The sequence below is a fragment of the Cavia porcellus genome, unplaced genomic scaffold (assembly GCF_034190915.1).
Source record: "Cavia porcellus strain 051 isolate PalLab524CR breed Dunkin Hartley unplaced genomic scaffold, mCavPor4.1 scaffold_21, whole genome shotgun sequence".
Classification (NCBI taxonomy): Eukaryota; Metazoa; Chordata; class Mammalia; order Rodentia; family Caviidae; genus Cavia; species Cavia porcellus.
Genome location: NW_026947504.1, coordinates 31,322,199 through 31,335,823, shown reverse-complemented (window position 1 = coordinate 31,335,823; position 13,625 = coordinate 31,322,199). Strand labels below are relative to the sequence as shown.

General features: G+C 39.3%; 1 protein-coding gene across 6 annotated transcripts in view; it reads right to left on the bottom strand.

Moving 5' to 3' along the window:
• The window catches only part of Sgcg (sarcoglycan gamma), a 124,302-nt gene that overhangs the window by 18,077 nt on the left and 92,600 nt on the right, over window positions 1-13,625 (bottom strand). For all 6 annotated transcript variants that reach the window (XM_063232514.1, XM_003477395.5, XM_013140961.3 and 3 more), the window contains one exon: window positions 5,681-5,800. In XM_063232514.1, coding sequence (XP_063088584.1) covers window positions 5,681-5,800 — 120 coding nt within the window. The remainder of the gene's footprint in view (window positions 1-5,680; window positions 5,801-13,625) is intronic.

The window sequence follows — 13,625 nt, the reverse complement described above, 5'->3', positions numbered from 1 at the left end:
AAACATTTGAGATAAGAGCTACTCAAGCTTTAGGTTTTAAACTTCGTTGCTGAATTTACGCAAATGTTCTGGCTCAGGGAACAAAAGGGTAGAGCTGCTTCTCTGCTTCTTAGGTGTGTGTGATCACAGAATCTTATCAATGAAGTAAGATTCACGAAGCAATTACAAATCAGTTGGCTTATTTTAAAATTAGAGAAATATTAGGTATGAAACTGAAAAAGGAGTAATTCCCACTGAGTCACGTACTATAACACGACTATTTAGATTTTACATGTAAAAGTGTGTCTTGTGCCTTTTGTTTCTAAGGCACAACAGAAAAAATTTAAAACCTAAGTATTTAACATAGACCTTTTAATTTCTAGAAATCTGTATGATCCTAGTTTATTTATTTGCTTAAGAACTTAATTGTTTGAGCAGCAATCTGAAAACTGGGCTCAGAAATACACAAGAGAAAAGTGACATACTGCTTGGCATAGTCTAAGTTGCTTTAATGCAGTTTGAATTTAGAGGCCTCATTTTAAGACTATACACTATAGATTTCTTTATGTATAAGTAACAAACAATATGCTATGGAAAGCAGTGCACCAGTAGCAAACAGCAACTAAACTTGAGTGTTGTCTGCGAGAAGGATTACTCTAAGGCAGCATGGAAGACCTCCAATAGTAAGAGCAGTAGAGTGAACCTAAAAATAGATGCTTATGAACACAGGAGTCCGGGGACAAAGGATTCAAGGAGAACAGGGGCCTGGGGCAGGAAAATGTTGTGAATGCATCTGAATGAATGACTGGTCCTGTTTATCAGAAATAAAAGGGTTTAATAGGACAGATTTGTTGTCCGTGTGATGTTTAAAAATATTTTTCCTCTTAAATGTATGGGCATACACACAAATTTAAGTAGCACTGCACAGTCTAACACACCCATCCTGATTTACTAGCAGGGCCTACACCCACCCTGTGCAGGCCCTACCCATCTTAGGCTTCACCCCAAGACATCCCACTCCCATTTATTCCTACCACTGAATGGGGTAGTAGGGGCTGCGGTTCAGCATCTCTCTCCCTCTTGGTTCCATAAGGATGTCAGAACTCAGCCTCACACCATGCAGAGTTTCCTCTTTTGGGGATACTGAGATGATTAAAATGTTCATTTCCTAATCTACTCTTGTATTGGTTTTGCCATCAGACATTAAAGAAAAATTGCCCAAGTGAAGGTTTCTCAGATGCTGGTTTGGGAAACCATCACTGTGGTTTGCCAAGGTCTTGTCAGCAGCCGTCACCAACTGGGTGATTCACAAAGCCTGTCCATTTTCCCACGCATTACTGACTGTATTGCTAAGGAAGCTCCTTCTTCCCTAGTAATTCTGGGTCTGACAGTAGCAATGCAAGTGCTCAGGTGAGAAATAAGAGCTTGTAGCACGTACATAAAAGAGACAAATCAGCACACAATAAAATTTTAAAATCACAACTAGATTTAGTAGCATGATTTACATAAATGCTGTCATCAACTAAAATAAAGGAACACACATAAGTGAAGGTTAATGGTTCATGAAAATTATATTTATAATTCATGGAAATTATATTCAGATGAGAAACAGACTTGCCTGTATTCTGTAACAAGTCACTTCTCTTTAAAATACCACTTAAGCTAAATGTAAATGATAATGGGGACATTATGTAAATGTATAGTAAGGCTATACTAAGCAGTGGAGATTTCACAATCAATTGTGCCAATCAAATTTTATAATCCAGTGTGTAATTTTTGTCTCATGTATAGACAACATTCTGTGTTTGGTGTCGAATCGAAACTAGTTTAAGTCAGTAATTTGCATGATATTTAGTTCTTTATCTTTCTCTATCCTCTTCTCTTGATTTGCAAAATATATTTGAAAATATATACAAATGCCCCACAAGTCAGTCATTATGCCAAGTAGAGATATGCTTACTCTTGCGTGACAAGTAGATTTATTGTGGTTTACATAGCATTGCTTGAAATTTGAGTAGTGATTTATTCTGGGAGACCTAACGTGAGTGTTGTAAATACATATTAACTCAGATGCTTCCTCATCAGATTACCAAATTTATGGTAAAGCGAAAGCACTATGCATTTGGTAAAAATAGTTGAATGTGGATCTTCCTGGGCTAGTGACACCTCGTCGAGTCCTCTCATCCCAGCAGCGGACAGTGGCAGCACGGTGCAGCTCCCATCCCATCAGGCCATGCGATGGCTGGCATACGCAGAACAAGCGCGTGTTACACAGCCTAGCTACGGCTAAGTATCAGAAGCGTTCTGAGCATCTTTAAGGTGAGCTCTCTGGTGGGAAGGGTGTATTAAATGCATTTTACCTTGGGATATTCCCACTTGCAGTGGGTTTCTCAGGGAACAAGGAACACCTATAATAAAAAGCTAAGGATTTTTTTTATAACATAGAAACATATAGAATATGGGTTATAAACTTGTGTGTAATTATTTTATCTATTTATAGAAACAAAATGATAAGTGAACTGAAAAAAAGAAGTGTCAACACATTTACTGTCTCCACACACACACCTCTGCAAAACCAAGCTCAAAATTCCAGAATGTTCCAGCTGCAGAGCGGGGCTTTCGAGCATGGCACCCGGGCATATGCCTGGCCAGGTTCCACCTCTGAGCTACACTTCCGCCCTTCATAAGCAATTTTTATTTGAGGATAACTTCAATTATTTTTTCCTTGAAAGCTGAAATTATTCAAAGTGCCAGTGGCACTATTTTACAGAGAAATATATCCAACTAGTTAGTTTTACATGCCTAACACTACTTAGCTTCTGGTAAGACAGTAATTAATGACACTGTATTATCATGTGAGTGGGGTGGTTCACTTCCAGGCAGCTATAAGACTCACATAGTGATATGTTTGTCTTTAACAACAGCAGCAGTTTTTCCATTATTAAAATTGTAAATGCACATATCATAGGATCTTAACCATGCAGCGTTGCCATTCAGTCTCAAAGGAAATGTTTCTTAGACTCTGTTTGCTTATAAAAATGTGTCTTTTCTGAATGGTTTCAGAAAGTGATTATCAGTAAGGGGCGGCTGATCTTCAGTACAACTGTTTCCTTTATGTTTGCATTTCTTTTTAAATTTTGCTAACCAAGATTATAGTTGACATCATAACCATTCCTATAGGAAAGAGAGTGCATTATTTAAGGTCATATAACTTAAATTTTATGTAGGAAAAATAGTTCCATTATAAAAGATTTATCAACCATGCATTTAAATGGCCCTGTGTGTTATGGTATAACTACATAATATCGACACAGACAATTAGAATAAAAAAAGAACAGGATACTGAAAGCACAGAGTTAGAGTGTTAACTTTAAAAATAATTTAAGAGTATGCTAACAGGATTGGATGTAGGAAGGGTGGGTTGTCTCCACTGTCACACAGCAGTCACGGCTGGGACAGCACAGGGCTGGGACAGCATCCCGCAGTCGCCAACAGAGCCTGATGTGGGTCACAGAGGGCTGCATGTTGATACATGCTTCCTAACACGGTGCTGTTTGCAGGGTCCTTCAGTTACAGAAATGCAGGATGCAGTATTAGTACTTCAGCAGTGGCTAAGATATGCTGAGGATTTATTAGGTTTTGGTGTCTGCGTTGATAGCTGCTTCTCAGGTTAACGCCACACATTTACTGAATACCAATGGACTGATACAAGCTTTTCAAACCAGGAAAAACTGTTTTCCTTCACTGCTGGACTCCCAATGTGTCCACCGCCTTCCTTTCTGATCATGGCGAGACCTCTTGTCTCTGATTACTCCCGTGAAAACGCTCTTGTTCTCAGCGCAACTGCACCCATGATGGTCAATCCAAGGGCAATTTCTGTCCTCTTTGAGATCCAAATTCTGCAGCTGTGGTCTGTCTGGGCACTGGGAACAGGCTCCTGAGGTGCCTCTCCCCACTCGGACTCCGGCTTTCACTTTGCTTTGATAAGACAGCTTGAGTAATAAATACAAAATGGCATGACCGTTTTGTTTTGTTTTTCCCAGTAACGATGAGGACTCAGAGCTTGCCACGCCGCCCCTCCAGCCCTGGGCTGGACAGAGGGGACAAGGCAGAGCTTTTCTTTCAGTTTCCAGCACTGTCTCCTCTATTGATCTTCTCCCTGGCCGTCAACTGCTGTGAGTTTTGCTGATCCAAAAAGCTCCACAGGCAATGTGGAGTAAACCCATTTAAAGCAGGAACTAAACTTTCATAGGAGGCAGTTTCAATAGGAATTTGTCTTTAAAAAATCAAAGTTTATAACACCACCACTATGGATTTTATATGTATAAATCTCAGTCATAATTGCTGCTATGAAATTATAAGCAATAAACAAAGAATAAATCAAGCTTTTTTTGTGCGGATTCTTAGTTTCCTATTTTTGTGTTACAAACCACGGTGGCCTTTGCTGCTTAAATCCATTCCTGCTCGTTAGCTCGTTAGCTGTAGGTTCCAAGCCCAGGGTCCTTGCCTGGGTTTTAAGCACAAAATCTCCCCTGGAGGCTCTGGGGAAAACACAGCTTTCCAGCTGGTTTCAGTGTTAGCAGAATTCACCTCTCAGATGTAAAGGTCCCACACATCTGGTCACAGAGCCCTCCGTATTCCTGAGCAAAGGGCAGAGAACCCTCCTTGCCCCTGAATCCCTGACTTTCTCTTCTGCTCCCCAGCACACAGGGGCTGCTGAGCCACATTAGGCCACCTGCATAATCTCTCTTTTGCCAGGAAACTAACAGCCCAGAGAGAGACTTCTCCGTCCACTCACAGGGGAGGAGCCACTCACTGGAGGTAGCGGTTGCACTGAGGCGTCCACTGTCATCCCCAGGGGTCAGCACTGCTTGAAGTGCGGGTCATATCAGGCTCACTTTTGACTCACACTGTTTTGGGGTGGCCAGGCTCTAACTTTCTGCTGTTCTCTTGTTAGTGTGTTTGCCAGCAGCCCCCGTATTTCTATACTACTTCTGACTTCCCCAAACCCTAAATCTTTGCAAGACCTGTGACTTCACGTGGCAAGCGATTTGCACTTGCTCTGTAGGATGCTGTGAGGCATCCTGAAATCAGTGGGAGACCAGCAAATGCAGAAGTGTGAAGCTCTGAGCAGTAAAATGCTCACTCAAGGTCACGCAGTTGTTTGTTTTTGAGGAAATATACACATCTGTAATCACAAGGCTTTGTATTAGGTTGAGTTTACTTCTTGGGCCAGAAAACTATTTTGTTTTTATTTGGGAGAGATATGAGTGAGCAGTTTTGCTATTGTTTTTCAGAATAGTATAGAAAAATGCTGGAATGTATTTTTTAAAAAAACTGTGGCTTTGCAGAAGTTCAGCAAATGAATTTAGAAAATATTCTGAATTTTTTTCCTCTAAAATTTCTTTTTAGTCCTAAAAGACTATGAGAAGTCTGTTTCACTTTTAACGAACAAGTTATGTTTTTGGTTTTTTTGTACAAATACAGAGAATCCACATGCTCAATACACCTGGAATAAAAGCAAATTAGATACCTGAGTTATAGAGAAGGTAGAAGAATATGGTAATTCTTTGTATTACACCAATTGGAAAGAGATAAAGGGTAGAGCTATGGTGGAAGGAAAGAGTGGGTAAAGATGTGTAAGGAAGATTTTCTTCTGGGAGAGCATAAAAGAATTACAAAAGAAAGGTTAGATGCGTACCAGTTACTCGAAGCCTATCTGTGCCAACCACAACTTCCTTCTCATCCACGGTAAACAGTGGCTTGCCATCTTTTGAGTTGATCCGGAACTGCTGACTCTGGACCTCCACCATTTTGGGACCTAAAGTAGCAGTTAAAATCACTTATTGCAAACTGTTTACCATAAGCAGTGCTGCTAAAATATCTATTTTCACAATGCTATGTTATCTGGTAGCTGAGCCCTTATAACTTGTTACCAATAGTTTTACTAAATCTCTGATTAATCTTTGAATGTTTTAAATTTACATATATAATTAAAATTAATTTTTCAAGCATGCTATTCTTTATTAAATAGGTACATTAATACATTATTTTAAAGTTAAATTCTTTATATTTTTAAAGTTTGATGAACCTCAAGATTTTCCTACTTATTTACTTAAGAAAATGAGTCACATCTTGCAATCTTTGTACATGTACCCCCATATCTCTTACAGTACGCCGCAAAATTATTTATACCTAGAAGAAGTAAAGCTTTTCGATTAATGTTTTATCAATTTTGGACTTGGTAACTGGAGCAGTCTTATCAACTTTTACTAATTCACACTTCAAAACCCTCTGATGTTTCTTAGAATACATAAATAAATATCTTTGATTAGCGAAGAAGTTAGAAACTTCAGCTCACTTTTCCTTATTTTTTTCTTTAAGAACGTCTGGTTTTATTTATATATTTATTTTTGATAATTGTATATATTTCCCCTATAGCATCATTGTTTCTTATTCTTTGGTCACTAATCCCTATTGTAAATATTTACTAAATAAGTGTCAAATCGAGGAAAGAACTGAAATTATTTCTCAATAATCAGTTTACTATTTTGTTGACTGAAGGTTCCTATGCTGGATCACATGAAAGGTTTGTTAAGTCTAAGAGGTTAAGCTTATTCTTAAGTGGTTGATATTTTCTGTAATAGTTATTTCATATACATGGATGAAATGTTCAATTAACTAGTCTATTTGCATCCTTCATACAAGTAGCAACGCAGTATGAACCCTTACTCAAAGAAAATGCAAGAAAACGAGTGTTTCATTCACACAAATTATTGCACGTTTTTATGCACAGGATTCTGTGCTAGCTCACAACTTGCAGGGATTCATAGTTCACTAGAGAGAAAAACAGGCAAAGACAGGACAGTTAGGCAAATGCTGTGAAAAGGCAGGGACGGCATTTGATGGGAATCACAGCAAGAAACTCCTGGTCTGTCCCGACAAGGGCAGCATGTGGGGGGTTGGGCAGGCTGACCTGCAGAGCAGCCCAGAGCTCGGGGAAGGAGGGCTGGGCCCTGGGGGAGGGGCCTGAGGAGGGCGTGTGGGCGCCTGGAGTTCCATTTTCCTTCTGGCTTAAATGGTTTCCTCCTCTGCGGAAACTGCACCGTTCTTCAAGTGGTAACAAGCCTACAGGGATTCCATTTGCAGTTGTAGCTTTCAACTTTTCTAGTCATCTGCCAGTTTTTGTAATCTCATTGGACACAGATTGAAGTTCAGCAAGTAATTCTGTTTCGCAGAGGAGGTCTTTAAGAAATAATATTCAATACTGTTGCTAAGAAAATAACTATTTTCAATAATATTTAGGACAATATCACTTTTAATAAAAGATCTGTATAAAAGAGGGAAAGTTAATGGCTTTGTGATTTGATTAAATTTGTGAAAATGGCTGAAGAATTTTCTAGTGAAAATGCCATCAGATTTTTTTTTACCTACAATAAGCTTCATTAGCAAACTTTTCCTCAATACATTTTTAATTTCAGATACTAGCATTAGAAAACAAGTGCAATTAAGTCCTTTACAAAAAGGAAATGTGTGTTCTGTTGCTACAGATATGGTTTTATAAAGGAAGGATTGCATAAAACTGAGAAGGTTTGCTCTACTACTTTTTGGGTATAATCTTCTATGATTTAGTTTCACTGTATAACCCTGACAGTAGTGACTCTTTCCCATGATAAAATAAAATAAAATAAATAGCTACCAGCTTTGAGAACTCCTTGAATAGACCAAGCCAGAGGGGCTGTAAGAAAAACTTAGGTTATTTTTCTGTAAATGACTCTGATAATCATAAACGAAACTTAAGACAACTTTCTAAAAATGGTGAAAAATGATACTTTTAACAATCTTCTGCCATCTGGAAACTTACCTTTATAAATAATCCTTGTAAAGGTTAAAACAGAATTCTTTGTTTTCACTTTGTATATTTAAACCAGCCTATAACTCCATGCTTTTATACTTTTTTCACCACTTGAAGGTCTTTTGTTCAAAGACACTGCGTGTGTGTCTGTGTGTGTGAAACAGTGAACTTTGAATTTTCTTACTTGGCGTGATTTATGCTTAACACCTGCACAGCCCGACACCGTCCTCTGCAGAGACTTATTCATCCATGCACCATGAGGTCATGGGCGGAGAGTGACTGGGCAAAGGCTCCAACTCTGTCCCCAGCAGTTATGTTGGAAGAACTCTTTCCCATTACTCTTGCTCTGCTTTGGTGGAGTTCTGCCATCTGTCTCAGCTGCTAAGTCTGGGCTTTGTTTCATCTTCACAGTCTTCACATCCCTTAAGGCTGTGGCTCAGTCTGCCCCTGAGCGTGCACCACCCCAGTGAGCCACCTTGTTCCATCTCATCTTTGGGAGCCTATCCCAAGTCAAACTGATGTCTCGGCCCATCCCACAAACATTTTGTCCTTCCTCTGATCATCTATTCAACAAATTATATCAAATATCTGCTAAGTCTAGAAGGGCAGACTGAATTAAGAATTGTGGCATTAAATTCTGGACAACAAAGGCAAGGCAGGAGGCATCACAATCATTGACTTGAAATTATACTACAAAGCTACTGTGATAAAATCAGCATGGTATGGACTTCCGGGAGAACATGGCGGACAGATAACAGCAACTACCGGAGGCTCTCTGAAAAACTAGGCTCAGAAGCCAGGTATGGTGCGGACTAAAGAGACATAAGCAGTTGGAGTTATGCTCTGCTGACTTAGGAACGAACTCGGCTGAGAGAAACCAACTTGGAATGCAGTCCTGGTGCTAAAACAGGAACAGAAAAGTCTCGCTGCTGAGGCTGGACCCTGCGCCATTGGAAGCCGCGATTTGGGTTTCCCGCCGCGCAGTGGCTGGCTGCCTCTACATCGGCTCGGCAAGGAGAGAGACGCGCGGAAACTCTGAGAACGGGAGTCTGTGAACGGAGTCGAAAACAGGACGGGCAGGGAGGCATGTTCTGACTTGTGGCGAGGTGAGTGAGAGAAACTGACACTCCACCACAGTTTGACTCCAGCGGACTTTCTGGGCCTGAGCAGTCCTGCAGGAGCAGGGCGCGCAGGCAACTCCAGCCACACATTCCCCTCTCGGGCGGGATTGGTGAAAAGTGCCTGGCCTGCGTGACGCTGCCGGCGGACCCCGTAGGCTGGCCCAACCCAGATCCCAGAGCCTGACGGTGGCCGGGAGGGGCGGGCCCCCGCGTAGGCTGCCTGGTGCGCAGCGGTGAGTGGGAACACCTAACCGGCGCAATTCGATCAGGCTGTGGCTGACAGGGAGAGAAGCTGGGCCTCTCATATAAGCTTGCATATATAAGGAACAGAGAATATGGGAAGAGGCAGCAACAAGAAAGGCTCCTCGGCCCCCAATTCTGAGAAACAGGCAATAGCAGACACCGCACCAATACACATAAAGCACCATATAGAGAGCCTCATAGACCAATTCAGGAATGAAGTTATCAACGACCTGAAGCTAGAAGTATGCAAAATAGTTAGAGAAATGCTAAGCCCCACCCAAGAAAAAACAGATGGTGGAATGGAAGAACAGAAAAAGAGGGGAGAATTGTTTGATGGAGAAAACAGGGAAAGCATAGAATACGTGAAGCAGGTTCAAAGGGACTACCAAGAAACTAAGAAGTCTATCGAAGACTGGCATAACAGCTTGAAAGAAACTAAGGACAGACTATCTGAACTGGAGGGCAGAATTGTAATATGGGAGAATGAAATGAAAAACTTCTTAAAAATAACAAAGAAACAAACAGCAATAATACAAAGACAAGAAGATGATAAGAGGATCCATAACTTAAGGATTAAGAACATAAAAGAAGAAGTAGGGACACAAACAAATGAACTACAAAAGCTACTCACAGAAATAATCCAAGAGAATTTTCCTAATTTAGCAAAAGGTAAAGATACTCAGATGTATGAGGCATACAGGACCCCAGCTACCTACAACCCAAACAGAGCAACACCCAGGCATATAATAATAAAAATTCCAGAAATTCAATACAAGAACAGAATATTAAAAGCTGTCAGAGACAAGAAACAGACCACTTACAAGGGAGCACCCATCAGAATTACAGCAGATTTCTCTGCACAAACCATCAAATCACGAAGAGCGTGGGGGGAAATAATTCAAGCTTTGAAAGATAATAATCTTCAGCCAAGATTGAGATATCCTGCACAACTGTCCCTGGAAATTGATGGGAAAACAAGGTGCTTCCAGGATAAAGAGGAACTGGGGGAATTTGCAACCACCAATTCAACTCTACAGAGAGTATTGCAGGATATTCTAAAAAAAGAAAAATACAAAGAATCCAGAAATAGTGGAGGCCACGACTAATGGAGCAGAGAACAAAGTGAAGAAGACAAACTGACAGCTAGTGACAGAATAAGAGCTCAACAGAAATGAGGCAGAGAAGATTGGATGATAGGAACAGCTATTTTGGAGAAAATGACATCTTAATAGGTAATACTGATTTAGTATCATCTTGTCTTGAAGTCTCATCTAGCTTTTGTCCTTCTGTCTCCAATGGTCTAAATAGGTTGTATCTTACTGGATTTTATTATGTACAATAGTATAAGCAAAAACCTTTTAAAGACAAGGAGATTATACAGAAACCATTATTCATTTTCTGTTAGTCGATTCTAAATACTCTGTAATGCTGTCATTCTCTTAAATGGTTTTACATTGTTTTGATATACTTAATGCTACAGTATACGAAGTTGTACTCAAGGATTTCAAGGAAAGAGACAATATGGTAACTACTTTTAGGTCAGGATTATCTGGTGGTGAAACACTATTCTGCTTAAATGGTTATGTTTTGATCTGTGCTGTTTCGTTGTTATGCCCTCTTTTATCTCAATCTCCACTCCATTATTTACTTTTTTAATACTTTTAAAAAAATTTTTTATCCTTTTAATTAAAGGAAAAAAATAGCAGGATATATTATAGTAACCCACTTTGACTTTCCATTGCCTCGATTTGAAGCCCTGTATTACTCTCACCATCTGGTTTTCAACTGATGTTCCCCTATTCTGTTTTGCTGGATAGTATCAGGTTCGAAAATTTAGGCATCAGCTGTGAAGATAATGAGATTCATTATAATGCCCATTCTCGTTGACTTTTATCTACTTTTGAAGACCTACAATGTCTCCAATGGTTTGGCTTTGTCGGTTTTGTTCTTTACTGTTTTGTTCAATTGTATTATAACTAATGGTATAGGCAATTCTATTAGAGATAGCGGGAGGCATTATGGTAACCATTGTTGATCACCTTGTATTATGTTTTCACATTATCTATTATGTCCACCCTTTTGACTTGACCAATTCTGTTGTTATGTCACATTTGGTTTTACTTTCTTCCAAAAAAGTAATAAGAACCGTGAGAGCAATGAAACCCAAAATGTGTAACAGTCATTGTACAAAAGAGAGGAAATGAAAGTGCTCTAAACTATATAACTGCATGTATATTTAAGTGTATAAGATAGAATATGATATCACAGAGTTTTATTGGATCATTGAACAGAACTGTTTGCAGTATCATTGATGGAATGTCCACTTTACAAGCTTTAATTTTGTGACTTGAACAATTATTTCTAAGATGACAGTATGTAATCCATTAACTAGTGATTTCCTACTGCTCATTTTTTTTCTGCAAATCTGTATAACTTGTACCCTTTCTCTGCTTTTTTTTCTTTTCTCCTTAAATAAAATTAAAAAAAAATCAGCATGGTATGGGAATAAAAATAGATCTGGAGATCAATGGACTAGATTAGAAGATACAGTCATGACTGCAAACATACTCTGCCACCTCATCTTCAAAGGGGCCAAACATGTTCACTGGAAGAAAGACAGCTTCTTTAAAAATGGTGCCCGGAAAATCTGGCTTTCCATATGAATAGTAAAACTAGACCCATGTCTATCACCATGAAAAATGGAGAAAAAATGTAAATATTAAAACAGAAACACTAAATCTGCTAGAAGGCAAATTAGGTAGAAATCTGGAAGACACAGTGGTAGGCAGAGAGTTCATGAACAAAAATCAAAATGCACAGGAAATACTTCCCAGGATGAACAACTGGGGGGCCCACCCAGTGATTGCTGAGCTGCCCAAACTCTTCTTGGTGTGTGAGAAAGTGCATGCAGTACTATCCAGCCCATGGAAGCTTTGCTGCTTTGCTGGGAGACTGGTAAGACCCTGTCCCGCCTCCTACATCACCGGGGGATGCACCAGGAGGTGCAACTCCTGAGCTGATCGCAGCTGCCTGCCTTCAGCCTGGCAAGCCAAAAGTGTGTGTAGCATTCTCTAGACCACAGAAAAGTTTTGGCACTTGGCTCCTAGACTGGTAAGGCCCCGGCCCAGCTGGAGCCATCTGGTCTATCAAAGGATCTCCACTCAACTGGGGAAATTCCCTCCAATAGGAATAGATATTCTCAACCCAAGAAACAACTGAGATCTTGCCTTCAGCTTCCCTAAGGGAACATAGGAAAATGACAAAACAAAAAAGCAAAATGCACTCTCAAACCTCCAGCCCATCCCAAGCAATCCTAGGTGTCATGGACATAGAACAGAATGTAGGCCATACACTTGAAACTCCTGAAATGATAGCAATTGAAGTAAAGAAACAACTCTGGGAAGCTATAAAAGAAATCAGATCATAAATAATCTCCCAAGTAAAAGAAGAAATGATAAATGTAATGCAAGAAATGCTGAACACATCTAAAGAAGACATAGTTAAAAAATTAGAAACAATGCAAAAATATGGAACCTCTGAATGAACAATATAAGAAATAAACAGATCGTATGAAACAGATTCAAAGAGATATTCAGGAAATCAAAAATTTTACTGAAAGTTGGCAAAACTGCCTCAATGAAAGTGAAGACAAACTTTCAAAGCTCAAAGACAGGATTGCAGCTAGTGAAACAGGAAAGATCTTTTGAAAATAACAAGGAATGAGGAAATAACAATTCAACAGCTACAAGATGATGCAAAGAAAAACAACAGAAGATTGATAGGTATAAATGAAAAAGAAGGTGACAGCACAAATGATATAAAGAGGCTATTTATAGAAATAATAACTGAAAATTTCCCAAACAGGAGACTGGAAACTGACATACAGATCAGTGAAGCATATAGAACTCCAAATAGCCATAACCAAAATTAAACTACATCCAGACATATAACAATCAACATGCCAGATATAGAACAGAATATTAAAAGCTGTTAGAAAGAAGAGGCAAATCACCTATAAAGGAAAGCCTATCAGAATCACAGCAGACTTCTCAACACAAACAATGAAGTCAAGAAGAGCATGGAGTGAAGTATTTCAGATCCTAAAAGAAAATGATTTCCAACCCAGACTGATGTACTCTGCAAAACTATCCTTCAAAATCAATGGAGAAACAAAATATTTCTACTACAAAGAGTAGCTGAAAAACTTCATGATCACCAAACCAACCCTTCAAAGAATACTGAAAGACATTCTAGATAGACATAGGAAAAAAAACCACTAAACACGGCAAACAATTAAACAGAGTGGAAAAGTTAAGAATCAACAGCAGAAAGATAACATATCAAAAATACACCAACATATTTCAGTTATAACCATTATTGCAAATGGCTTCAATTTACCAATTAAAAAAACATACTGGCAGAATGGA